Below are 26,559 nucleotides of genomic sequence, written 5' to 3'. Positions count from 1 at the left end.
CTGCACTTTCCTTTCAAACACACTTGGAATAATTGTAAAAAGTGACCAGGTCACAGAGCAACACTTGACAAATATCATGGACTATCCTTCCAATTCAGGAGCCTCAAGAGACGCGGGTTCAATCCCTGGGTCGGAAAGATCCCCTGGAGGAGGAAATGGCAACCCACTCCAGTATTCCTGCCAGGAGAATCCCATGGACAGAGTCCATGGGGTTGCAAAGAGGAGGACACGACTGAACAACCAAGCATGATCTTAACCACATTTCCTGACGTGAAGTCACAGAACCAGAAATGCTCTGGTGGGGATGGGGGTGCAGGCAACAATAATTTCCACTTTTTGCCCCTTTCCTCTCAATACAGAGAATCTGCCCTCCCACTAACCTAAAGTTAATATTGTATATGTGTAGAGAGTGAGCTCTACTGAGGAAAAATTATACGTTTCTGAAGAACGTGGAATGATTGTGCCACTTAATATCAGAGACACAGAAACAGCTAACTGCACGGCCAGACGGAACCTGCTTGCATCTGCGTGCCTCCAGGGAGCGATGCGAGGATTAGGGAGATAAAGGACTAAGTCATTCAAGGGAGCCCAGATGCAACACAGGGGCTGATTGTAGCCTGTGAGTTTTATTTAAATTCTCTTTTTCCTTAGCCTAACACACTGAAAACATTTCATGAGCTATTGTCTTCCCAAGGCAACTGCCTAGTTATGAATTCTCTGTTTGGTTTTGTTTTTCCTTATCAGAAAGGAAGCTCTAAAAGAAGAGCTGAGGCCTGAAGACAAACTAGTATATTATCAGACTCCTGGTCCACCCCGAGCAGTTTAGAGAATCACGATTCATTACCAGCTACACGTTCCTGTCCCAAACATGAATTATGAAAAAAGATCTTGACTCCAAGGGGCAGCTGTTCACTGCTGCTGCTAAATTGAGGCATTAGGAGTATTCGATTTACCAAGACAAGGAGACAAAGATCAAGCTCTAACATAATCACTTTTCAAAATGCTTGCAAGCATTTACAAGGTAGGGGAAGGACTAGACTAGGAGGGATGCGTACATGCTAAGTCACTTCAGTCGTGTCCGACTCTCTGTGACCCCATGGACTGGAGCCTGCCAGATTCCTCTGTCCATGGGGATCCTCCAGGCAAGAATACTGGCTGCCATTTCCTCCTCCAGGGGATCTTCCCAACCCAGGGATCCTGTGACTTCTGCATTGCAGGTGGATTCTTTACCACTGAGCCACCAGGAAAGCCTAGGAGGGATAAAGTTCCCTTTACTCAAATTAGAAATCTAACAAAAATTTAGAGAAAAGTCTTTAAATGTACCTAAAATACTTTACCGAAAACATTTTATCTCCACTTACATATAATTTTCCAAACAGTATTCCATTAAAATGTTTCCGTAGTCATACTAAAAATGACTACCAACTGCTTGTAAAAATTTCTCTAAGGAGTTAACATCAACAAAATATAACCATCGCTGCCATTCCGATCCTGCCCTGTGGTGTTTGTGTGTATCTTTCCTCATTCAGATCCATTAAATCTTTTTATTACCAGACAACATAGCAGAATTTTATATACATGTGCAAAAACTGCAACTCTTACTTTATTCGTACATCAAAATGAATCTCTCCTTTAAATGCGGCCCAACACAGTACACGTTATGGCAAGGAAGGCAGGTCCCTCCAATTAATTCTCAGTAATTTCATGAGAAAGAGGAGGAGAATTTAAACAATAACAGATTTTTAAAAACAGTCTATGACAGATATTTTCAGAACAAACACTACTAGCACCACTTTTAAAAATATATATGCACACATGGGGGTCACAAATGAAGCAGTTCCTTGTTTCTGTTGGTCTGAAGTTATCCAGAAGACTCGGAGGTAATCTCACTGCAGAATTTCAGTTGAAAGATTTCTCAGGAAAACACACAGATTAAGTTCCTATGCCTTGCCTCTCTTACTAAATGTGACCCTCCACAGATGAGGAAGTAAATGCACCAGTGGATAAAGGCTATTCTCTGCCAAGAAGTGAAACAGATGACCCCCACCCATCTGTGAGATAAGGATGTGTCTGGGAAGTGCAGGAAGCCACGTCTGAAGTTGTCCAAGACCTGTCAGTTTCAATACTTCATACTGATATGGTCCCGTCAACGCAGCGGTCACAGAAGGGACAAATCCTCCCAGCCAGCGAGGCGGGGCATCCATCACTCTCAGACGAGTAGGGTGCATACACCCCACCCACAAGAAAAGTCAAGAGCGGCTGTGTGTGCAACAAGCTCCCAGGCAGGTGCGCGAAGGCAGCAACGTGCCAGCCGAGCGTGTGCTGGGGCACAGCCTGTCCACCAAATCCACTGCCGCCTGTCTTCACTGTCGCTCAGCCGTGAAGGCATCCCACGTGCCACACAACCGGTTAGAGCTGCTCAGTGAATCCGGGGATCTGATTAGCCTAACAGACTTACAAGTGACACTTTAATTATGGGCTCCACTCAGGGAAGACCGGACTTCGTGTTCTGTGTACAGAGGTGAAAGATTGTGTAATGGGACAGCAAGTCCCCTTTCAACCAAATCTGCCGCACGTTACTTTCTCTAAGTACCTAGCAAAGGGATTAAGTGAGTCTTCCACAGTCTTTTACTCTTCTCCCACCCCAGGCCCCTTCCCTTCTAAAAGGGACCAACATGCAAGCTAAATTCTGCGGATATGAAGAGGCTGGCAAGGTGAACCACACATCCGGGTTTTCTCAAACCTCACCACACAATGAAAAAAGTGACGTGGAAATCCACAAGAGGATTCATCTGCAGAACTAAGGTGTCAGAAAAAAGAAAAAAGAAAGACAAATCATCTTCAATAAAAGTCAAATGCAAGAGTTGTAGGAATTACAGGCACACATGTCCAACATACAATCTCGATGCTTTAGCTATACAACCATAATAAGAACAAATGCCCAAAATTGCGATACTCTGAGGAGATGGCTCCGGGTAACCCAGCTCACTACATGAAGCTCCTCGGTGTCCATCCACCTGATGACCCAGCACTCAGGGTGTCCCCGTGCCAGGTACCACACAGGTCACCACTGGTGAGGCTGGGCCCCCTGCAGCAAGCCCGTCTCTGCGGCAGGGCTCCTGTTAGGCAGGAACCAAAACCTCTCACAGCTCTCCTTGAAAAACAAGTAGGCAGCCCAGAAATCCTTTTTCCCTAAGGGTGCTGCACGGAACATGCGGAGGAGAAAGGAAGGTAGAGATGAAAAGAGTCAAGTCTCGTGTTTCCATAAGAATCCTCCAACACTGCCACCACTCCCCGGGGGAGACCAGGGCCGGGTCCCTGCGAGCCTTGGGCTTTCTTGAGCCAATCAACACACACGCTTGTCGTTCGTGTACTTCTGTGTAAAGATACCTTATTTAACACACGTTGCTGACTCACTACTACTGAACTGAGCAATAAGGGACTGTAACTCATGCCTGAATGCAGCTTCTCTCACTACAAGGCACATTGGTCTTGTCGTGCCGGGAATACAGACCGCACTTTGGCCCCATGCTGGGGGCGGGGGCATTTCAAATGGCAAAAATCACCAACAGAAAGCACAAAAATGTGCAAAAAGTGGCAATAAATAGGCGGTGAAAAGGATCCTTGTTTACGGTATGAGCTGCACCGAGAAGCATCGCCTTGTTCAACCTCCACTGGGGACCGTGTGTGTCTGGAGAGTCACGTTTCTGCTGCTCTGCGCATGTCCGTGAATGACCACAAAAGCTCCCTGAGTGCTGATTTTGAGGTTGCAAAAAAATTTTAAAGAGTAGGTGAATTCACAAACACAGAATCTGTGCATGATGAGGACTGACTGTACTTTTAAGACCATGCCCAAACCAGCCTCCTGAACTGACTTTGGGAATAAATCCGTAGACCAACCTTATAGCAATCTTACTGACTTCTGGGTCTGTAGGGTCCTCGGATTACTTGCCAAGCTCCTGAAAAGCTGACCTCTGTTAACAGGAAGGGGCTCCAGGAGCTAGTGCAATGGGGCCCCCTTGTAGGCTCCAGGGGAAACCCCTAACTACAAAGTGGGTAAATGAAGAATTAGAACAGCAAGGCAGGAAGCCATGGGTAAGAAAGGGACAGACGATGAAAAATCATTTTAGCAGCAGTTTTGGTCTCATGTTGAAAAGGTGCACATGGAGGGTACTTTTATCTGAGAGGTACATCATTCTGCAAGCTTTACACCAGTCTCCATGATGCGGCGATGCACACTTTTTATAGCATCAGTTCGGTAATATTTTAATGTCTGGATTTCTGAATGGGGACAGGATAGGGTAAGAAGTGCATGTTTGCTAACCAGCTAGCGTGAGACCATCACCTTTCTTACTGCCATCAATTCTTCCCGGCACTGAAAAGTATATTTTCTCATCTTGCTTTTACAGCTGACGGTTCAGAGAAGTTAAGTCAAGCACCCAAGATCACACAGCCAATTTTATTCCAAGTTCATCATCGCATCCGGGTTTCTTTCAAATGGTTACAGTAAGCTGGGTAATTCAATTAACTGTGTATCCAATGAAACAATCAACTGAGAACAGTATTTCTGGCAAACCTGATTCAGGAGTTTTTCTCCAGGTACTCAGATCTTTTCCAAAAAGAGAGGAAGTTTTCTCTCTGTGGAAACTTCTCTCCTATTCATAAATCTTCACACCAAACTACGGAAGACTGCACACAGATCAAACAGCAAATAACAGAAGTCTTCACTCCGACTCTTAGAAGAGCGGCACTTCACCCTGAGGGTGAAAGTGGCCCTGAGCAGGCACCTAAGGAGACCCTGGCGGCAGGTTTCTCTAAGCTCCAGACTCTGAGGTTTTTGCTCCCACAAATGTTGCCTAACTACTGCCGTACTGCATGGGGGTTACGCTGTGCAAACGGCACGCTCTATCTGTCCACACTACTTAGTGTGAATAAGCATTTAGATGATAGGTTTTACTAGGAGATGGAAAGGTGGATTAGTTGCCAGCACGACAGCACCACCTTCTGGTCGGTGACATGGAATGAAGACAAGACAGAAAGTCACACCTGGATTTAAAAAGCATTTTAACAGTTTGGTAACTCAGAAGAGTGGCAAACTAGGAAACTTTAGTTTCCACAAAATCCAAATAATGTCAGTAGTAAGCAAACACCCTCAAGGACCAATCCTGGAATAGAAGAAAATTTAACTGTAGCTCACTACTGGTCGACTTTCTACTTCTGGAAAGTCATGCCCAATCTCTCAGCTCTCCCACAGCATGTAACCCATTGTTCCTATAGGAAAGAAATAACAGGAAAGACAGGAAAGAAATTCCTTATCATGCAGGAAAGAAATGTGAGGAAAGAAATTTCTTAATATGTCATCACCCACGCTCACACCCACACACCTCTGGGTGCAGAGAAAGGCTCTCCGGTGCTCACATACAAAGTCGACATCTGATTGGGCAGCAGTACCAGGAGCCCTCAGGATCTGGTCCTTTCCAACCATCTCTCCCACTGGTCCCAGCTGGCAGTGAGTGAGCATCACCCTCTTACAGGTTCAACAAGTTGTGGGACAGATGGGGGAATGGATGACGACACAGTATCATCTTTAGGTTCCCCAAAAGCATGAGACTCCCTGTGTTGGAGACGGATGTTGGGTCTGAGGCCCAAACAGGGCTTCCTACCATGGCCAATGCCACCCCCTACAAAAAATTCAGACCAGGATCATCAGTTATGCCCCAATAAAATAAAAAGTAAAAAAAAAAAAAAAAAAAAAAAGGAAATTCAGACCAGGTGACCCTCCCCCACCCCCACCCCACATCAGTGAAAAGACCTGATAATTGCTCGGAGCCTCTAAAATCTAAACTATTTCCTAATCTCAAGATTAGGAAGAGACCCTAGCAGCTGGTTTTCCAAGCCTGCCTTCTTCAGTACAATGATCCCTCCCACTGGCCCAGGGATGTCAGCCTTTTTCTAATTTCACCATCAGCTGCCTTCCACGAGGAAGAGCGAGCAAGGGGGATGGAAAGGGGTGAGACGTTTTAGCCGCAGTATCCCTCTCTGGGTTGAGAAGCATGGAGGTCTCCACCCAGTTTACGGAGACTTGAGTGAAGGAACGAGCCTTCCTGCCGTTTGCTGTCCACACCGATCCCCAGCCCCGCTAGAGACAGGGAGCACCTGAGGACGCAGATCGCTGTGAGAGTCACCCTCACCTGCCAGAGGGCTCTGCACACGGAAGAGGAGACTCTCCATTACATGGAAGCTTTGCTTATCTCCTAAACTGTCTGAATTCACTTTTTTGGCCATGACCTGCAACACTACATTTTTATTACAACCCAGTACACACACACACACACACACACACACACACACTCCCACACGTACAAATTTATACCTGGAAAAAAGTTACATTAAAAAAAGCAAACCTATCATTATCACATGAGACTCTGACATTTTCTAACTTTTTTCCTTTTATAAAAAATAGGCTGGTCACACTCAATCACTAAAACGATTTCACAGCCCAGTGAGAGGGAGCCAGCCTGACAAACCCTGTCGTAAACATCCACTCTGCTGCCTACAGCCCCGCCTGCACCATTCTCTCTCTTCTCTGTTAACTCAGGATCAGCCAGCCCTCTTTCAAGGACCCCACTGAGGCGTCTTCTCAAAGCCTTCCCAACTCATCCCAGCAACCACCCCATATACCAAGGATGTAAAACGGCATACAACACTTGCCATCTGTATACCTTCTTTCACTCACCCATTCAATTATTCTCTCCTACCTTGACTCGCTTCAGTATCCTTTGTATAAATGTTTATATGTTTGTCCAAAGACGAGCCCACTAGGTAGGATTTCCTTTTTTTGCAATCTTGTTTGTCAAGAGATAATTTTTATGAACTCTAAATTAGGATCTGAAGTGCTCTGTCACCGATTCCTGGAAGCCATTGGCCCATTTATTATTCTGTGTAGCATTTATAGACGTGGCAGCTTCCCAGATAAATTCAATTTGGCCTCAGTCTCAGAGAAGGCTCTGAAGCAAAGACCAACCTCCTAGACACTTAAAAATAAACAGAACCTGCTTGAATATATCTGCCTATTTTTGACCTTGTACTACAATGACACCAACACATATGAAGGAGTACCATGGGGGCGGGGGGCTGTGCCACCTCTGACAGCATCCAGGCTTGAGCAGGAGCAGCTCAAATTGACACACTAAGCACTCCATACCTGCAAATTCTTTTGAAAGCCCCAGACTTCAACAACAACAACGACAAAAAAACCAAACTGAGATGCAATATATTATTTTAAAACCTGATTTTAAAAACTACCTCAAGGGGACTTCCCTGGTGGTCCAGTGGGTAATATTCTGTGCTTCCACTGCAGGGGACTCCAGGTTCCATCCCTGGTCAGGAAAACTAAGATTCAGCAGGCTTTGCAGTGTGGCCAAAAAAAAAAAGAAAAGACTACCCCAGATCACCATTACAGGAGGCTTGTACAAGGGATCAGATGCAAACTCCTAGTTTTAATGCACACATTTCATGTTTTGACCTTCTAACTTCCTTTCCAGCCACTCCACCACGTGTACCCACGTTCCAATCAAATCAAAGGATGTGCTGGTCCCATTCTTTGCCAGAACTTTCTCAGGTTTCCTCTACTAGGCTACCTCCATCCAACTCAGAACTGGGAGCAGCACCACCTACTCCAGGAAGCCTCCCCAGCTGACCCTCTTCTGTGTCTCCATGACAGTCTGAACCGGTTCTCTCTCTCGGAGCAGCGTACCTTATCCAAGCCCCTAGTGATGTACTGGTGGTCTAGATCCCCATCTGCATCACCAAACCATGAAATCCTTGAGTGTGGAAACCCCTGTTATTTCATCTCTATTTCTTAGTTCAGAACCTTGGTTCTTCAACAGTAGACAGGCAAATATTTATGTAAAGATTAACACTGCAGCTTTCAAATGAAACCCAGCTTTCTGGTTTTTTTTGGCCACGCCACAAAGCTTATGGGATCCCAGTTTCCCAACCAGAGATGGAACCCCTTCCCCCTGCAGTGGAAGCTCAGGGTTCTAGCCACTGGACCACCAGGGAATTTCTAGAAACTCATCTTTTTAAAAAACCTTGCAAACCACCTCATAATTATTCTCTTCTCTGCCATGACTATGAAGAACACCGAACATAAAAATACAAGGTTTCTACCAATACACAGTGGTAAATCAATAAGGCTTACATGCCATCTGAATATATGATTATAAAAATGCACATCTAAATGTGACCCAGCTCATACTATAACACAATTCATATTTTGAGAAACAATAATTACTAAAATCAGTAGGTATCCATCCTATAAGTAGTTCACACTGTTTTGCTAGGTAATATGCTATAATAATTTATTTCCCTTTCCTTTAAATTATCTACATAATAACAATAAAGGATTTTTGAAGGGAAAAAAGCTCAGTTTCAAAGTTTTATTTTCATGTGTTGGTGTCTCCTCTATGTCATCTGTGTGCTCAGTTCCTCAGTCATGTCCAACTCTTTTTAACACCATGTACTGTGACCCACAGGCTCCTCTGTCCATGCCATTTTCCAGGCAAGAATACTGGAGTGAGTTGTCATTTCCTACACCAGGGGATCGTCCCAAGTCAGGGATCAATCCCGAGTCTCTAGTGTCTCCTGCCCTGGCAGGCTGATTCTTTACCACGGTGCCACCTGGGAAGCCCTCTTTTCTGTTCCTTTCCCGAGTAATGTAGCAGTTTGCTCTTTGGCCTGTGACGCAATTAGAAAACAAACCTCCATGAAATTCCCCATGTTGCTCCAATTAATGAGGAATAAAGGACATTCCCACTAGTAGGACAGTGTAATATAAAGCCTTATTACTGAACACTTATTTTAAGCTGTGCTTGCTTTTTATAATCAAGCAACCTGAAACACACTAGTAAATACCTAGATATGTTGATACTGAGGTGTAGAAATTAAGGCAAAACCCTGGTCTGAAGTGCCAGGGTCACCACCACCATCAATTACAAATTACTTAACACTCCAACGGTCTAATATTTTCTGGCATTTTTGCTGAACATAATGAAGTCTCATTCATCCTGCTACAAAAGTGATGTTTGGGATTCTTTCCGGGATAAACAAGAAAGGACAGGTTGTAAAAATACTCAACAGTGGAAATATGATCAACAAATAACACAAATCAAAAATGCTTCATACTTACCTTCCCAGAATAGCAGATTTACACCAAAAAGTTGAAGAAGGAAAATTCAGAGGAACTAATTCCATAAATTTCATGATCAGGAAAAAGTACCATAAAATAACTACAGTCAACCACATGCTAGACATTTAAGAATTTTAGAAGCAAGAAGTTTCCTTTTGCTGTCTTCTTGCACATATGAAAATGCAAGAAGTATGCCTTCATTATTAAATTTTAATATACAGGTAATACCTGTCCTACAGAAAAATCAGAAAACACGGAAAAAAAAAAAAACCACACACACACACAAGAAAGTGAAATTTACCTGTAGTTTCACCATCCCATAAGATTTCACTGGCAACATCTTTCATCCCCTTCATGGGTCACAGCCTTCCAAGACAAATGTGTCATAGTGAAGACTTCTGACAAAACGTTTCCTCCTCCTCCTCCAACAGAGGAGGAAATGGCAAATCACTCTAGTATTCTTACCTGGAGAACCCCATGAACAGTATGAAAAGGCAAAAAGATATGACACCGGATGAGACCCCCCAGGATGGACCATTTCCAACACATTACTGGGGAAGAGCAAAGGGCAATTAATAATAGCTCCAGAAAGAATGAAGTGGCTGGGCCAAAACGGAAACAACACTAAGTTGTGGATGTGCCTGGTATTGAAAGTAAAATCTGATGCCTTAGGGAACAATGCTGCATGGGAACTTGGAATGTTAGGTCCATGAATCAAGGTAAATTGGACGTGGTCAAGCAGGAGATGGCAAGATTGAATATCAACACCTTAGCAATCAGTGAACTAAAATGGACAGGAATGGGTGGATTTAATTCAGCTGACCATGATATGTACTACTGTGGGCAAGACTCCCTTAGGAGAAACGGAGTAGCCCTTATAGTTAACAAGAGAGTCCAAAATGCAGTGCTTGAGTGTGATCTCAAAAATGAAAGAATGATCTTGGTTTGCTTCCAAGGCAAACCATTCAACATGACAGTAATACAAGTCTATGCCCCAAGCACTGATGCCAAAGAAACTGAGGCTGACTGGTTCTATGAAGACCTACCACACCGTTTAGAACTAACATCAAAAAAAAAAGATGTTATTTTCATCATAGGGGACTAAAATGCAAAAGTAGGAAGTCAAGAGATACCTGGAGTAACAGGCAAGTTCAGCCCTAGAGTAAAAAATGAAGCAGGGCAAAGGCCAACAGAGTTTTGTCAAAAGAACACACTGGTCATAGCAAACACCCTTTTCCAACAACCCATGAGACAACTCTACACATGGACATCACCAGATGGTCAATATCGAAATCAGACTGATTATGTTCTTTGCGGCTAAAAATGGAGAAGCTGTATACAGTCAGTTAAAACAAACAAACAAACAAACAAAAACCTAGAATTGACTGTGGTTCAGATTACAAACTCCTTATTGCAAAATTCAGACTTAAATTGAAGAGAATAGGAAAAACTATAAGGCCATTCAGAAATTATCTAAATCAAATCCCTTATGATTATATAGTAGAGGTGATGAATAGATTCAAGGGATTAGATCTAGTAGACACCGTGCTTGAAGAACTATGGACAGAGGTTCAAAATACTGTACAGGAGGCAGTGACCAAAATCATCTCAAAGAAAAAGAAATACAAGAAGGTAAAGTGGTTGCCTGAGGAGGCTTTATAAATAGCTGAGGAAAGAAGCCAAGTGAAAGGCAAAGGAGAAAGAGAAAGATATGCCCAACTGAATGAAGACTTTCAAAGAACAGCAAGGAGAGATAAGAAGGCATTCTTAAATGAATGATGCAACGAAATAGAGGAAAACGATACAGTGAGAAAGACTAGAGATCTCCTCAAGAAAATTAGAGCAATCAAAGCAACATTTCATGCAAGGATGGGCACAACAAAGGACAGAAACAATAAGCACCTAACAGAAGCAGAAGATGCTAAGAAGAGGTGGCAAGAACTGTATAAAAAAGGTCTTAATGACCTGGAAGGCCACAATGGTATGGTCACTCACCTAGAGTCAGACATCCTGGAGTGTGAAGTCAAGATGGCCTTAGAAAGCATTACTACCAACAAAGCTAGTGGAGTTGATGGAATTCCAGCTGAGCTATTTAAAATACTAAAAGAAGATGCTCTAAAGTGCTGCACTCAATATGTTAGCAAATTTGGAAAACTCATCAGTGGACAAAGGCCTGGAAAAGGTCTGTTTTCATTCCAATCCCAAAGAAGGGCAATGCCAAAGAATTTTCCAGCTACCATACAACTGCACTCATTTCACATGCTAGCAAGGTTATGCTCAAAATCCTTCAAGCTAGGCTTCAGCAGTATGTGAACCAATAAGTTTTGGATGTACAAGCTGGGTTTAGAAAAGGCAGAGGAACTAAAGATCAAATAGCCAACATTCACTGGATCACAAAGAAAGCAAGGGAATTCCAAAAAAACATCTACTTCTGCTTCACTGACTACACTAAAGCCTTTCACTGTGTGGATCACAGCAAACTGTGGAAAATTCTTAAAAAAGATGGGGAGTACCAGACCATCTTACCTGTTTCCTGAGAAACCTGTATGCAGGTTAAGCAGCAACAGTTGGAACCAGACATGGAACAACTGAACAATTCAAAATTGGGAAAGGAGTATGACAAGGCTATATATTGTCACCTTGCTTATTTAACTTATATGCAGAGTACATCGTGAAATGCTGGGCTGGATGAATCACAAGCTGGAATCAAGGTTGCTAGGAGAAATACCAACAACCTCAGATATGCAAATGATACCACTCTAATGGCAGATAATGAAAAGGAACTAAAAAGCCTCTTCATGAGAGTGAAAGAGGAGACTGAAAAAGCTAGCTTGAAACCAACACTCAGAAAACTAAGATAGTGGCATTTGGTCCCATCATAGCATGGCTAACAGAATGGGAAAAAGTAGAAACAGTGAAAGATTTTATCTTCTTGGGCTCCAAAATCACTGCAAATGGTGAATGCAGCCTTGAAATTAAGACGCTTGCTCCTTGAAAGGAAAGCTATGACAAACCTATACAGCATATTAAAAAGCAGAGACATCACTTTGCTTGTCAAGGTCCATCTAGTCAAAGCTATGGTATTTCCAGTGGTCATATGCTGATGTGAGAGTTGGACCATAAAGAAGGCTGAGGGCTGAAGAATTGACACTTTCAATCTGTGGTGCTGGAGAACACTCTTGAGAGTCCCTTGGACTGCAAGGAGATCAAATCAGTTAATCCTAAAAGAAATCAATGCTAAATATTGATTGAAAAGACTGTTGCTGAAGCTCTAACACTTTGGCTACCTGGTGCAAAGAGCCTACTCATTGGAAAAGACCCTGATGCTGGGAACGACTGAAGGCAAAAGGAGAAGGGAGCAGCAGAGGATAAGATGGCTAGACAGCATGACCAACTCAATGGACATGAATTTGAGAAAACTCCGGGAGACACAGAGGACAAAGGAGCCTGTTTGTTCTCTGGGACAGATGCAATGGAACCTGCTTTCTAACTTATTCTGTGTAACCCTGAAAAGTATGTTGATAAACACAAGAACCACAAGACACAAAATTACATTCAAAGATGCACAAAATCATCTGAGTAAAGGAAAAGATACATATACCTCACTGGAGACTGAATATGTCAAAATAAAGACATCAATGGAATTAATTTGTTAAAATAGCAGTGAAAAATCCAAGTGGACTTTTTGAGTGACCCTACCAGAACAATTCTAATCTCAATCTGAAGAATAAATAAAAGCTTATTTTGAAATAGGAGTAAAGAGTCCTAAAACTGTATAAATGTCCAGCACAGAACTGGTTAAATAAACGATGATATATTCATGATGAAATGTTCTTCAACTAAACACAAAAAAATATAAAGAGTTTATTACATAGACATGAAGCACAGTTAAAAGAACACAGTAAAACAATACACAAAGCATAAAATACTATAAGGTGAATATATACTTAAACATACACAATTCAAAAGTACATCTCAAATGCTACTGCATTATCTGTTAATAATGAGAGGGGTGCTACACAAATTCTTAATTTTTTGGTACTTTAAAACTTTTCTATTAACAAAAATTATCACTGTTCAATAAGAGGAAAAAACGACTTGTTTTAGATTTTTTTCTTTAAGATCATCATTACGATTTCACGTCTTCAGAATTTCTTTTAAGAAAATAATCAGAGATAAAGGCAAAGATGCTCATTAAAGAAGCTATTTAAAATAGTAAAAATGTGGATATAACTTATACAATCCAGAAGGGATTCCAGTTAAATAAGTTATATATATCTATACAATGAAATATAGTGCATCCATTAAAAGGAAACTTGTAGAAAAATGTGTAATGGCATGGGAAGTGCTTGTGAAATAATGTTAAATAAAAAAGCAGACCTAAAAGCCATTTAGGGCTTCCCTGGAGGCTTAGTGGTAAAAATTCCACCTGCCAATGGCCGGAGACATGGGCTCCCAAGAAGATCCCATCCCACACGGAACAACTAAGCCCGTGCGCCATAACTACTGATCCTGCACTCTGGAGTCCTCAAGCCGCAACTGCTGAAGCCCGAGCTCCCTGGAGCCGGTGCTCTGCAACAAGAGAAGCCACCACAACGGGAAGCCACGCACCACAACTCGAGAGTAGCCTCGCGACCTCAGCTAGAGAAAAGTCCGTGCAGCAAGGAAGACTCAGCACAGCCAAAAATCTAAAATAAATATATGATTGTTTTTAAAAAATGCATTTAAAGTCAGGTCTCTAGTATTAAAAACATTATAAAAATACTCACCCAGACAGAGTACAACAACTGACAGGAAACACTAACCAAAATACTGCTAGCATTCATATCTCGATGGTGAGACCATGGTTGAACTGTTTTCGCCTTTATATTTTCAGATATTTCTCACATTTTCTATAGTGAGTTTGATTTACTTCTAAAATTGGAAGCGGGAGAGCAAAACAAAAGCAATATTTTAACAAATGACATGACAACTAAATTTGATGGGTTTCCTGAATATTCAGCCAGTGCATCACAAAGCAAAGTCTTCGAACCAGATATAACATGGCCCCTTAAACACAAAGGTCGAACCCAGTTCCTTGAACAACAAGCAGGTGAACAGAAGATAAAGATCCAGCCTCTGAGGCATAAGCACTGCGTTTCTCCTGGTGACATTCTCACTGCCACAGGACTCATTTCCTCACTGCTTGCTTTAACACTGGTCATTCTATTAAGGACTTGGGAAGCCTTATCTGGCAGTCAGGAAACTTTCCGCCCTATTCTTACACCAGCTAATGCCTTAATTAGGAAGAGTCCAAGTTACTGTCACGCTCTTAAATAAATCTGACTGATACAGATTTCACAGCAGAGGTGCATAAGACCGCTAACTCTCAAGATTAAACACATGAGGGAATTAGGCAAACAAGAAGGTTCCTAATAAATATTATTAAGAATTTCCACAGTGCCTTTTGTGGATTAAGTGATTTACAGGGGGAATAAAAAGAGTTAGTTGCTCTTACAAGTTTTCAAAGGAGAAGATATCAACACAAAACATACAGACATGCATGCTTTTTTTTTAATTTTAAGATTTTGGCCACAGCCCCTAGACATGCATGTCATACTAATAATGATTTCCCTTTACCAAACTGAAGTACTCAATAAGCCACTACTATTAAAAAAAAAAAAATCTTGTCTTGTATAAAAACAAATATAAGGACTTCCCTGGAAGTGGTTAGGATTCCCCACTTCCACTGCAGGAAGCACGGGTTCAATCCCTGGTCAGGGGACTAAGATCCCACATGTTGCGTGGTGTGGTCAAAAAATAAAACAGAACACTGCTTTCAGGATCCAGTACTTACAGCATAAAAATCATGTATAATTTTAACCAAAAGTTAAGTCATCTATCCTCTCCCTCCAGAACAAGCTTATTTAAAAGAATTTTTATTTTAAAAAGGCATGTTGTAGTTGAACTCATTTATTTATTGCCATAATTTATAATTCAAGATAACTGTTGAACCTACATACCATTTAAGATTAGGAAAATTACCAAGAAAGGAAAAATATCACTTACTTTTTGGTTCTTGACTATTCTGTGCATTTCTTCTTTGACAAGAATAAATATACAGAAACACACTAGCCAACTATGAAAAGCACCACAGATAGAAGCAAAAACACCAATCATTTGTCAGGATATTGTCTATCAGTATATGCGTGGTATTTAAAAGGAACTAAACTTTTTATTTTGGGGGGCTTCAAAATCACTGCAGACGGTGCCTGCAGCCCTGAAATAAAAAGACACTTACTCCTTGGAAGAAAAGTTATGACAACCTAGACAGCATACTAAAAAGCAGAGACATTACTTCGCCAACAAAGGTCTGTCTAGTCAAGGCTATGGTTTTTCCAGTAGTCATGTATGGATATGAGAGTTGGACTATAAAGAAAGCTGAGCGCCAAAGAATTGATGTTTCTGAACTGTGGTGTTGGAGAAGACTCTTGAGAGTCCCTTGGACTGCAACGAGATCCAACCAGTCAATCCTAAAAGAAATCAGTACTGAATGTTCACTGGAAGGACTGATGTTGAAGCCCAAACTCCAATACTTTGGCTACCTGATACGAAGAGCTGACTCATTTGAAAAGACTCTGATGCTGGGAAAGATTGAAGGCAAGAGGAGAAGGGGACGACAGAGGATGAGACGGTTGGATGGCATCACCGACTCAATGGACATGAGTCTGAGTAAATTCCGGGAGTTGGTGATCGACAGGGAGGGCTGGCGTGCTGCAGTCCATGGGGTTGCAAAGAGTCGGACATGACTGAGCAACTGAACTGAACTGAAACTTTTTAACTGATTAGATGAAGTAAGTGACAGGTTGTTACTGCACTAACATTAGATTCTCTTAAAATGTTATTAAACAAAGAGAAAGAGGTAGTTCAAGCATGGCATAGTACAGCAGGAAGTTTTGCATCAAAAGCAGATGCTATAGGGGCAACAAGCGAAAAGCAAAGGTAAAAGCATTCCACCTCCAAGACGGAGGAATAAGCTCCTAACAAGCTGACCTTTCCACTGATGACAACATAAGCTCTGGGGGAAAATGCTAAAAACAAGTATTTAAGGGCCCTAGGACAGAAACAGAGAGATACTGGAGGGGATTCAAAACTTGAAGGAAGCAAACTAGCACAGAGTGAATTTCCTGGGTTTTTGGGGTTTTTTTTGTTTGTTTGTTTGTTTGTTTGTTTGATGTGACTTAGCCCTAGAGGGAATCTGCAGTAAAAAGGGCAAAGAGGAATTAAAATTCTGATAAAGGAATCCCATGTCTTTCTCGTCGGAGGAGTCAGGGGGCTGGGGTTGGCAGGGAGCAAGGGGTAACCAGTGGCAATACAGAATGACGAAGGAATCCTAGAAAAGAGGAACCCAGGGTATGGGCACCCCAATGTGGGGCTTTCCAGGGGCACTACTGGTAAAGAACCCGCCTACCAATGAAGGAGACATAAAAAACACAGGTTCAATCCCTTGGTCGGGAAGATCCCCTGGAGGAGGGCATAGCAACCCTCTCCAGTATTCTTGCCTGGAGAATCCCATGGACAGGCGAGGCTGGTGGGCTACAATCCATACCCTCGCCCAGGAGTCGGACATGACTGAAAAGTGACTGAGCACACACAGCACAACTGGCTGATCCTTGGCCATGCATGTTGGCAGAGTGAAAGCAGTCTGAACTGCTAATATCTAAGCTATTTCGCACCACAAGCATGAGAGGCTTTGAAGTTTAGGCTAACTGCCTGTTAAAACTAAAACAAAAACAGCAACACTCTTCTGAGGAATATAAGTGAATCCAAAGTCACCACAAAAGAATAGTCACACTGTCCAGGAAACAATCCCAAGTTACTGAATATATGAGGAGTCAGGAAAATGTGACCCAGTCTCAAAAACAAGGTAATCAACAGGTACCAATGCTTAGATGACACAGACATTGCAATTACTAGACAAAGACTTTAAACTAGCTATTCTGAATATGTTCATCAAAGTAAAGGTATATAGGCTCAAAATAAAAAATCTCAACAGAGAAGTAGAAAAAGTGAAAAGTAAACTGAATGAAAATACAGAACTAAAAAATATATAAAATTAAAAATTCACTGGACGGGCTTAATAGCAGAATAATGATGACTGAGGAAGAGTCAGTGATCTTGTAGGTCAACAGAAATGATCCAACCTAAAGAAGAGAGAAAAAAAGGTAGAAAAGAAATGAACAGAGCATCAGGAAACATATGAACAAAATCAAAAGGTCTCCTACATACAGGTAACTGAAGCCCCAAAAGAAGAGGTAAGAGAATACAGAACAGGAAAAATATATTCAAATAATGTCTAAAAACTACCCAAACCTGATAAATGACATAAATCTATAGATTCAAGAAAGCCATGCCTATGTACATCATACTCAAACTCTAAAAAAATCAGTGGTAAAGAGAAAAATCTTTAAAGTAGTCAGAGAAAAACAATTCATTACACAGAGGGCAACAATGATTCAAATGACTGCAACCTTGTCATCAGAAACCATGGGAGCCAGAAGATGGTGGAACATCTTTAAATGCTGAAAGAAAAGCCCAGAATTCTATACCTAGCTAAAATGTTCTACATGAATGAAGGCAAAAAAAGACATTTTCAGATTAAAAAAAAGAGAAATAGTTGCCACCACACCAGCACTGTAAGAAATACCAAAGAAGTTCTTCAGGCTGAAGGTAAGTGATACCCTAAAGAAACCTGGATCTTCAGCAATGAATGAAGACATTTGAAATGGTAACTATCTGGGAAAATACAAAAATTCATCCTTTTAATTTCTTAAAATACATATGACTACTTAAAGCAAAACTATAACACCATTCTGTGGGATTTATAATCAGAGCACTTGTAATGATACCTATGCCAATCACAGTCAGAAAGACAGTAGGAATTAGAGTAAATGGACCTATTTAAATGTACTGAATTCTGTGGAATATATATACAAAGGTTTCTACCTATATATAGGTAAGGTTTCCACCTTCTATATAACATGAACTCTAAGAGGACTGTGAAAAGTTATGAATGTATGTTGAAATTTCTAAAGCAAATAGGTATATAACACTAAAAAGCCAACAGAAAAATTAAAATGGAATTCTTTTAAATTTTTCAAATAATCCAAAAGAAGACAGGAAAGGGGGAAACAAAGGAATAAAAAAACAGAGTGAATAAACAAAAAACAAACTTTAAAATGACAAGCCTAAGCATAGAAATAATTACACTAAACATCAATGGACTAAATACTCCAATAAAAAATCAGAGTTATCAGAATGGATTTTTTAAAAAAGCAAGACCCAAGTATGCACTGTCTGCAAATACAAGAGATTATTTTATGTATACATAGATGGGCTCATAGTAAATGGAAGAAAAAGGATACACCACAAAGGATTTACCAAACATAAAAAAGACTAACTATATTAATATCAGATTAGACTTAAAAATAACAGTAACACAGAAGATGAAGACAGGCATTTCATAATGACAAATGAATGAATTTACCAGAAATTCAAAACAATTATAACAGCTTCAAAATATATGACGTGAAAAATGATAAAATGAAAGGGGCAAATAGACACTTCCACAATCATTTAAGAGTTTAACACCTTCTCTCAAAAATGGATAGAATTACTAAATAAAACATCAGTAAAGATACAATATCTGAACAACAGTGATATTTATAGATCAAACCTTATCCCGCAGCATTTACATTCTTTACAAGTGTACACAGTAAGTACGTTCAGCAAGACAGGTCATATCTTATGTGAGGCTATAAAGCAAATTTCACTGCATTTAAAAGGATTGAAATCATAGTAAAATTTCTAACCACAACACAATTAAATTATAAAGTAGTAACAATAAGAAATCTAGGAAAATTCGAAGTACTTGGAAATTAAACAACAGCCTTCCCAATAATCCCTGGTTAAAGGAGCCTTTAGAAAACGTGTCTAACTTAACAATAATGCAAACACAAAGTACAGTTGATGGATGTACCTGAAATGGGGAACTTATAGCTTTAAATGCTTGTATTAGAACCAAAAAGAGGTCAAAATCAATGACTGGGACAGGGTCTTAGCTACATACACACTGTTGGCTGGGCGTGAGGCCTTCTGCACTCACACTGGAGAAAGAAAGTCCACCCCAAAGTGAACACTGGGGCAGACTTTTGAACTGCTTGAAGGCGGGATGCCGAACATTCCCAAACCTTCTTGGCAAAAGCAGAAAGCCTTAATGGCTCAAGGTGCTCAAGCACATCTGACTGATCACTGGCTGTACTGCTAAGCTATTGGAAGCCAGGCTCAAAAATATTTTAGAAGACAGGGGAGGAAAAAAAAAGCACATAACTCTACTTCAAGAAACTGGAAAAGAAGAGCAAAGTAAATCCAAAGCAACTTAAAAAAAAAAAAAAAGAAGAAAGAAAACAACAAAGCAGAAACCAACAAAATAGATGCCAGCAAACAACAGAGAAAAATGAAGTCAGCCAAAAGCTGGTTCTTTGAAAAAAGCAGCAAAGTCAGGAACCTAGAGTGACTGAGGAAAAACGAGAACACAAATCAATCCCACAGATGAGTACCTCTACAGATTCGGTAAACTTTAAAAGGCTAACAAAAAGCACAGGTGAAGTTTAAAGTTATAAGCAGCCTCTTCAGAAATCCAGTACTAAATAATCACCTCAAAAACCATATCACAACTCTGATGTTTATCTGTTCAGCACAATCACAAGCTGGGCTTTTAAAAGGATGATTTAACATAAACACACTCATACTAGGGACTGAGTGAAGCTGTAAAGCCAGGTACCTACCCATCCCCATAAACTCATCGTGAACAAGCTCGTAAGGCAGCGTATCAGGAATTTCTGTAAATCCCTGAATGGGGGCTAGCTTTACAAAATAACCACTGGGTTTTTTTTACCTAGGGCCTTCATCAATTTTTGTTTTTTAACATTTCTCTGTAGTATTCATGGTGTGCTCCAACCTCTGATTTTCAAAACAAATGAAAAGCTAATTTTCCTCAAGCTATTTCTATAACAATTATAGGCAGAGGGATAATGCCTTACAATGTATTTAAGGAGTTTCCCTGGTAGCTCACACTATAAAGAATCTGCCTGCACTGCAGGAGATCCAGGTTCGATCCCCGGGTCAGGAAGATCCCGTTGGAGAAGGGAATGGCTACCCACTCCAGTATTCTTGCCTGGAGAATTCCATGGACAGAGGAGCCTAAGGACACATAAGACAATGTCTAAATATTGAGACTAAGACTAGGAAGAGCCAGTACATTTGAAATATTGTTGAGCTCTTTCCCCCATTTAACAAGACTGCATTAGGTATATAAAAATCCTAAATATGTCTGAGTTATTCAGATGTGACCATTACAGGTGATTTCTTATTCAATGACTCTGAGAAAAATTATCAAACAATGAGGCTAAGTGATCTCCTCCATGGCATCAAGTCCCACACTGGCCACAGGCTGTCTTCCCAGACAGAGGGGAAGAATGTGAAGAAACAAAAAGCAACAGGAATCAAACTAAATGACACTCAGGAGAAGAGTTTTAATCGTTTTGATAGACCTGAGAAAGAGCTGTCATAGTCATGAAAATGCTCTGAAGAAATCTTGATTAGACTCAGTATGACGAAGAAATAAAAAAAAAAAGACAGGTGTCAGTAAAAAAGCAACTCCTTAAATGTAAATCAAAAATAGTTTGTAACTGAGCCAAAGAAGCCATTATGAGCTGCTATATAAATAGGCATTTAATGATTTTTCCAATGTTATGTTATTGATCTAACAGGCCCTGTGTTTCCGCTGAAATGAATAAGTAATTTGTTTAAGATAACATTAACAGGATTTGCAGCATATTAAATACCTTGGGTCTCGCTCATCGGTAAAATCACCATGATAAAAAACAAATTCTACACTGTTTTTCAGTGAAACATTTGCATTGTTTCAGAAACCACAGTGCAAGGCCTGAGACACGAGATACACCCAGCAAGTGCAGAAAGGTATTTCTAAGTCATGACACCTTGAATGGCATTTATTCAGCTCAACAACTATGTAACATACACTTCTAACATCAGACACTACAACTCGAAGCCCTGAAAACACAATGGCAAACAAGAGATAAGGTCCCTGCTCTCAGAGTTTGCAGTCCATCTGGGAAGACCACCAGGGAAGCAAGGTATGCTAAGAAAGGGTACCAGGCTCCGTACAGGGAACAGGGTCCAAACCGCTGTAAAGGGAGCCTGGAGACACGGTTGTCGAGGCTGAGCTGAGGATGGAGGTAGCACAGAGCCAGGCTTCTGGAGGGAGAGGATGGTTGAGTACAAGACGGCTCCTGGCCAAGAGAACTGCAGTCACGGGCACAGTACGTGCAAATGGCCAGGTATTTACGTTACGAGTTGTCTTTTCTGTCAGAAGAGAGACTATGGTGGAATATTAGACTTGCTTAGTAAAGCTGCATGTGTCAAAAGACAAGTCACAGGACTTTCCTGGTGGTCCAGTGGTTAAGAATCCGCCTTCCAAAGGAGGAACGCATGTGTGATCCCTGGCTGGGCAGCTAAGCCCACGTGCCACAACTACTAAGCCCTCAGGCTCTAAAGCCCATGCTTTGCAACAAGAGAAGCCACTGCAAAGAGTGAGCACACTGCAACTAGAGAGCAGTCCCAGTGTGCCAAAACTAGAGAGCGCCCACAGGCCGCAACAAAGATCCCCAAAATAAAAATAATCATCATAATAAAATAAATAAAAAATAAAGAAGAGAAGGAATTAAAACAAAACAAAACAAAACAAAAAACAGTCACCTAACTTCTTAACCTAGGAGGAAAAAAGGTAAAAAGTCACAATTTCATCTTGGCCAATTCCCTACATGGCCCATTCACATGCCAGGGATGAGAAGGAGATCAGTGGTGAATGTGTTTGTGTCCAGTCACTCAGTCATGTCTGACTCTTTGCAACTCTATGGACTGCAGCCCGCCAGGCTCCTCTGTCCATGGAATTCTCCAGGCAGGAATACTGGAGTGGGTAGCCATTCCCTTTTCCAGGGGATCTTCCTGACCCAGGGATTAAACCCAGGTCTCCTGCATTGCAGGCAGTTTCTTCATCATCTGGGCCACCAGGGAAGCCCCCAGTGGTGAATAAGATGGGCAATGAACAAATCAGAGGACTTCTGTGGCTATGTGATTCTGAAATCTAGCTTCCTGATTTCAGCTATCACTGAATAAAATATTGAGCTTAAAAGCTACTGTACTATTGAAAGATGCAAAAATAAGTAAGGGAATAATCATATCAGGACATCAAATACAGTATAACAGGAACATTAAAAGAGGCTTTGACACCTCTTACCCATAAACAAGGAATTATGCTTGCATTTTCAAGTAAATATTACTCACTAGTGCCTTACAGATTCCAGATTTACACACACTTATGTTTACTGTTCACAGCAATGGAGGCCAAGCAGTATCAGATAATTACTACCAATTGTCAGGCACTGCTGGTGGAGTGCCAGGCTCTTTGCTGGGAACTTAAAATCTGTGATCTTGGGGCTTCCCTGGTGGTCCAGGGGCTAAGACTCCGAGCTCCCAATGCAGGGGCTGGAGAGCCGCTGGTTGGATAACTACATCCCACAAGCTGCAAAGAGTTCACACGCTGCAACTAAAGATCCTGCATGCCACAACAAAGATCAGTGATCCTGAGTGCCACAACTGAGACCCAGAGCAGCCAAATTAAATAGACAGATAATGTGTGATATCATCTTACAAAGTAACTATCATCATCTCCATCTCTCAAGTGAGGAACCTGTGGCTTAGAATTTATGTGACATGCCTCGAGGTGCGTGGCTGACAGGTGGCAGAGGCAGGCTAGTTCCCATGTCAGTGTGACTTTAAAGCCTGTGCATCCCCTTCGCTCCCACTGCACGGCCTAATTCCTTGAAGTCTCACAACCATCTTAATCTCAGGGTCCCTGCCCCACACTTGAAGTCATCCTTAGCTTTCTAATAACCCATTCCCTTCGGATTCCATGTAAACTGCCTTTCTAAGGATTGTGGGGGGATGGGTCACAAATAAGCAAATATGAGAACATGTAACTATTAATAGCAATATAATTCACACCCTGTATCCAGTACTGTTCCTGGTGTCATAAGCTCCTGCAGTGCCTTTCATATGGAAATCTACTTCGAAATAACCACCATAAAAGTTCAAAGCAATGCCAGCTTTATATATATAATCATCTCATGTAATCCTCACAACAATCTTAGAAAATCCGTAACACTGTCCTCAGTTTATAAAGATAAGCAGAAGCTTATTAAAGAACTTGCCCAAGGTCACACTATAGGTAGTGCAGCAATATGATTCCAGAGCCTAAACTTTCCATTTCTATAACACGGCGTACATTCCTGTGATGGTTATATACTTTTTTTTTAAATATCAAAAATATTTGACCTGAATTTGTGTATTTGTAGAAATTTTCATATAGAACTGCTTATATTCTACTCATACATCAGTCAGAATTATATACTTTTAGCCTGTGGCACTTCATTTAATAAGAAGAAAATGTTAATCAGCATACTTAACATTTTCATACATTTTTATTATTTGTACCAGGGAACTTGAAATCTATGTGAAGAAGTAGCTGAACAATACATATTTTCTTCAATAGCTTTGCATCCTAAGAAAATAGGATGTTTTGTGATGGTTAAAATCAAAATTATTTAGGGTCCAACAATAATAAGAGAGTTGGTATTCGACTTTTTTACAATCCTAATTTAGAAGCAACTAGAGTATCTTTCAGTTTATTTGCTTGTAAAAACAAGTATTTGATACCAGTTTAATGAAATAAGTGAATCACAAAAAGTTATAAAATAAATGGGAAAAGTATAGAGGCAAACAGGTCAATATAGGAATCACCATCTGGTATTCCCCATTCCTCTCAACTTGCTACTTCTTTCAAAGTAAACATACAAATCATTTTTGAAAAAGGGCTATAGGAAGGGAACAGAAAAATGAAAAATATATGATAAAGTATATCTAAAGAAGCTATACATTTTTCTTATTTTTTCATCTACATGCGATACTTACTAATTACTTCCTTTATTTTAGAGACAAGCTCAAAACAAACCAGGCAGCAGTGCTTGTGAGTCAGCTGACTGAACACCACAGCATCTAGACTGGGAAGTGGGCAAGCTCCCACTTTTAATCAACACACAAAGGCCCAACACACTTACCAATCGGAACTTGCTCAGGTTGGCTGAGAGAAACAAATGCTGATGTGTCATCAATCCAAGATATCTGAATGTTACCTGAAATATTGAATTAAAAGCAAAGCAAGCATTTAGCCATTTAGATAGCTAGCAGATTCCATTTATATATCTGATATATTTCAGAACATCCATCAATTTAAAGAGAAATGAGGTGTAAGTTTAAAAGATGATCAAAATCTCAGCACTACAGAGAAATAAAACTTAAATCTATCATAGTAGCTACTACAGTTAAAACTTCAAGAAAGCAGATAAACCAGGAAAACCAGAAGAATCTTCTAAAGTTTGTTTTAAAAACAAACAAACAAAAAAAGATCCTTCTGGATTAAATCCTGAGGCAGTTTTATCATTCAACCCAATCTCCTGTCAGGGTTAGAGACTTTTTCCCAATCAAGATCATTAGTAGGGAGTTCCCTGGTGGTCTAGTCGTTAGGATTCGGCACTTGCACTGCTGGGGTCAGGACTGAAAATAAACAAACAAACGAAAACTAATGAAGACTTAAATAAATGAAAGACTATGCCAGGCTCACGTACTAAAAGACTAAAAGTCCACGAACCTGGTATATTTTAAAAAAGATCACTAGTAAAAACCAGAGAACATGTGTGTAAGAAACAAGAAAAAGTCAATGCTGATCTCAAGGCCAGGGAAAGAACTCAAATAATGAAAAACAGGTAGGGGATAAAGGACGAGAAGAAGGGGTCAGAGAGAGGAGACCAAGACAGACTAATACAGAAAAGAAAAACACGGAGGGACAGAGAGCAGTACAGTGGCACAAAATGACTTTCACACCCAGAGACAAGTCCTCTGCAAAGGCGAAATGCAAACAGAATGGAATGCAGGAGATCGGACAGAGGCGGGAGAGGAGCAGAGGGCCGGGAGCTGGAGAAAACCCAGGGGCAAGCAGAGATCTACCCACTACCCTCTTCCTGAAAAAACACAGAAGACTGGAATTTTTTTTAAACGGCTAAACATCACCAAAACTTAGTAGTGAAAAAATGTCTTATTATCTATTAAAATTTTTGAAGGCTTCGGAATACTTGAAATTTGCTTTGAGTCTCCTTCACAGGAAAGAACTTTCACTTCCTGCTGCACCGTGGGGTGCCAGGACTTTCTCAATTACAAAAGTCACTACCATTACTTCCTTAGCTCTCTACCCTGTATGTGTTTTTTTAGACAAATAGTATTTGGGGGCTTCCCAGGTGGCTCAGGAAAAGAATCCACCTACTAGTGCAGGAGATGTGGATCCCCTGGAGGAGGAAATGGCAACCCACTCAGTATTCTTGCCTGGGAAATCCCAGGGACAGAGGAGCCTGGTGGGCCACAGTCCATGGGGTTGCAAAGAGCTGCACATGACTTAGAGACTCAACAACAATATTTAACATTTCTCAAGTAGTTACTCTAGGCCACATACTATTCTGAATGCATTCCATGGATCAGCTCATTTGATCATCCTGACAAGCCCATTAAATAGGCAGCAGCATCACCATCATCATCTCCAAGGAGGAAACACAGAGAGGTTACCTGTTCAATATCACACCGCTAACCTTTCTTTAATTAAAATGAAAAATATTCTACTCAGAGAATCCTGCTGAATTTAGCCAATTAAAGTTTAAGTGAATAGGGGTAAGAGCAACACAAGATGGGAGACAACATCCAAAGCTTACCAAAGGAATGTACTGTGAAATCTAACTGCATTTAAATTAAAAAGCAGGGCTAGAATTTCAGAAGTCATTTAGACTATGTACAAAGATTAGGATAACTTGCCAGAAATATACTTGCATACACTTACGTTCCTAAAAATTGCGCAACGTTTTGTACTTATAAAAGCTAATATATGTTTATTTTAAGAAATATTGAAAAGCACAAAGAGGAAGAAAAAAATCCTATCTAAAACATTCAGTGATAAGAGCACCGTGCATCCTTTCAGTTTGATTTCAACAAAAATGATGTTAGTTATATAGGAATTCTACTTTGTATCTGCTTTTTGCTCTGAATGCTAAAATACAAACACTTAACTACCTTTTAACAAACTCTTCAACCCTTTCTAAAATGGCTACATACTAAGCTGTTGGGGAGACACATTAACATTCACTAAA

General features: G+C 40.7%; 1 protein-coding gene across 5 annotated transcripts in view; it reads right to left on the bottom strand.

Annotated features, from left to right (window-relative positions):
* The window catches only part of PARN (poly(A)-specific ribonuclease), a 184,352-nt gene that overhangs the window by 97,676 nt on the left and 60,117 nt on the right, over window positions 1–26,559 (bottom strand). For all 5 annotated transcript variants that reach the window (XM_044936077.2, XM_006049765.4, XM_025275252.3 and 2 more), the window contains one exon: window positions 24,430–24,504. In XM_044936077.2, coding sequence (XP_044792012.2) covers window positions 24,430–24,504 — 75 coding nt within the window. The remainder of the gene's footprint in view (window positions 1–24,429; window positions 24,505–26,559) is intronic.

The sequence above is a fragment of the Bubalus bubalis genome, chromosome 24 (genome assembly GCF_019923935.1).
Source record: "Bubalus bubalis isolate 160015118507 breed Murrah chromosome 24, NDDB_SH_1, whole genome shotgun sequence".
Taxonomy (NCBI): Eukaryota; Metazoa; Chordata; class Mammalia; order Artiodactyla; family Bovidae; genus Bubalus; species Bubalus bubalis.
The sequence above is the reverse complement of the archived record's forward strand: the minus strand, read 5'-3'. Positions and strand labels throughout refer to the sequence as shown.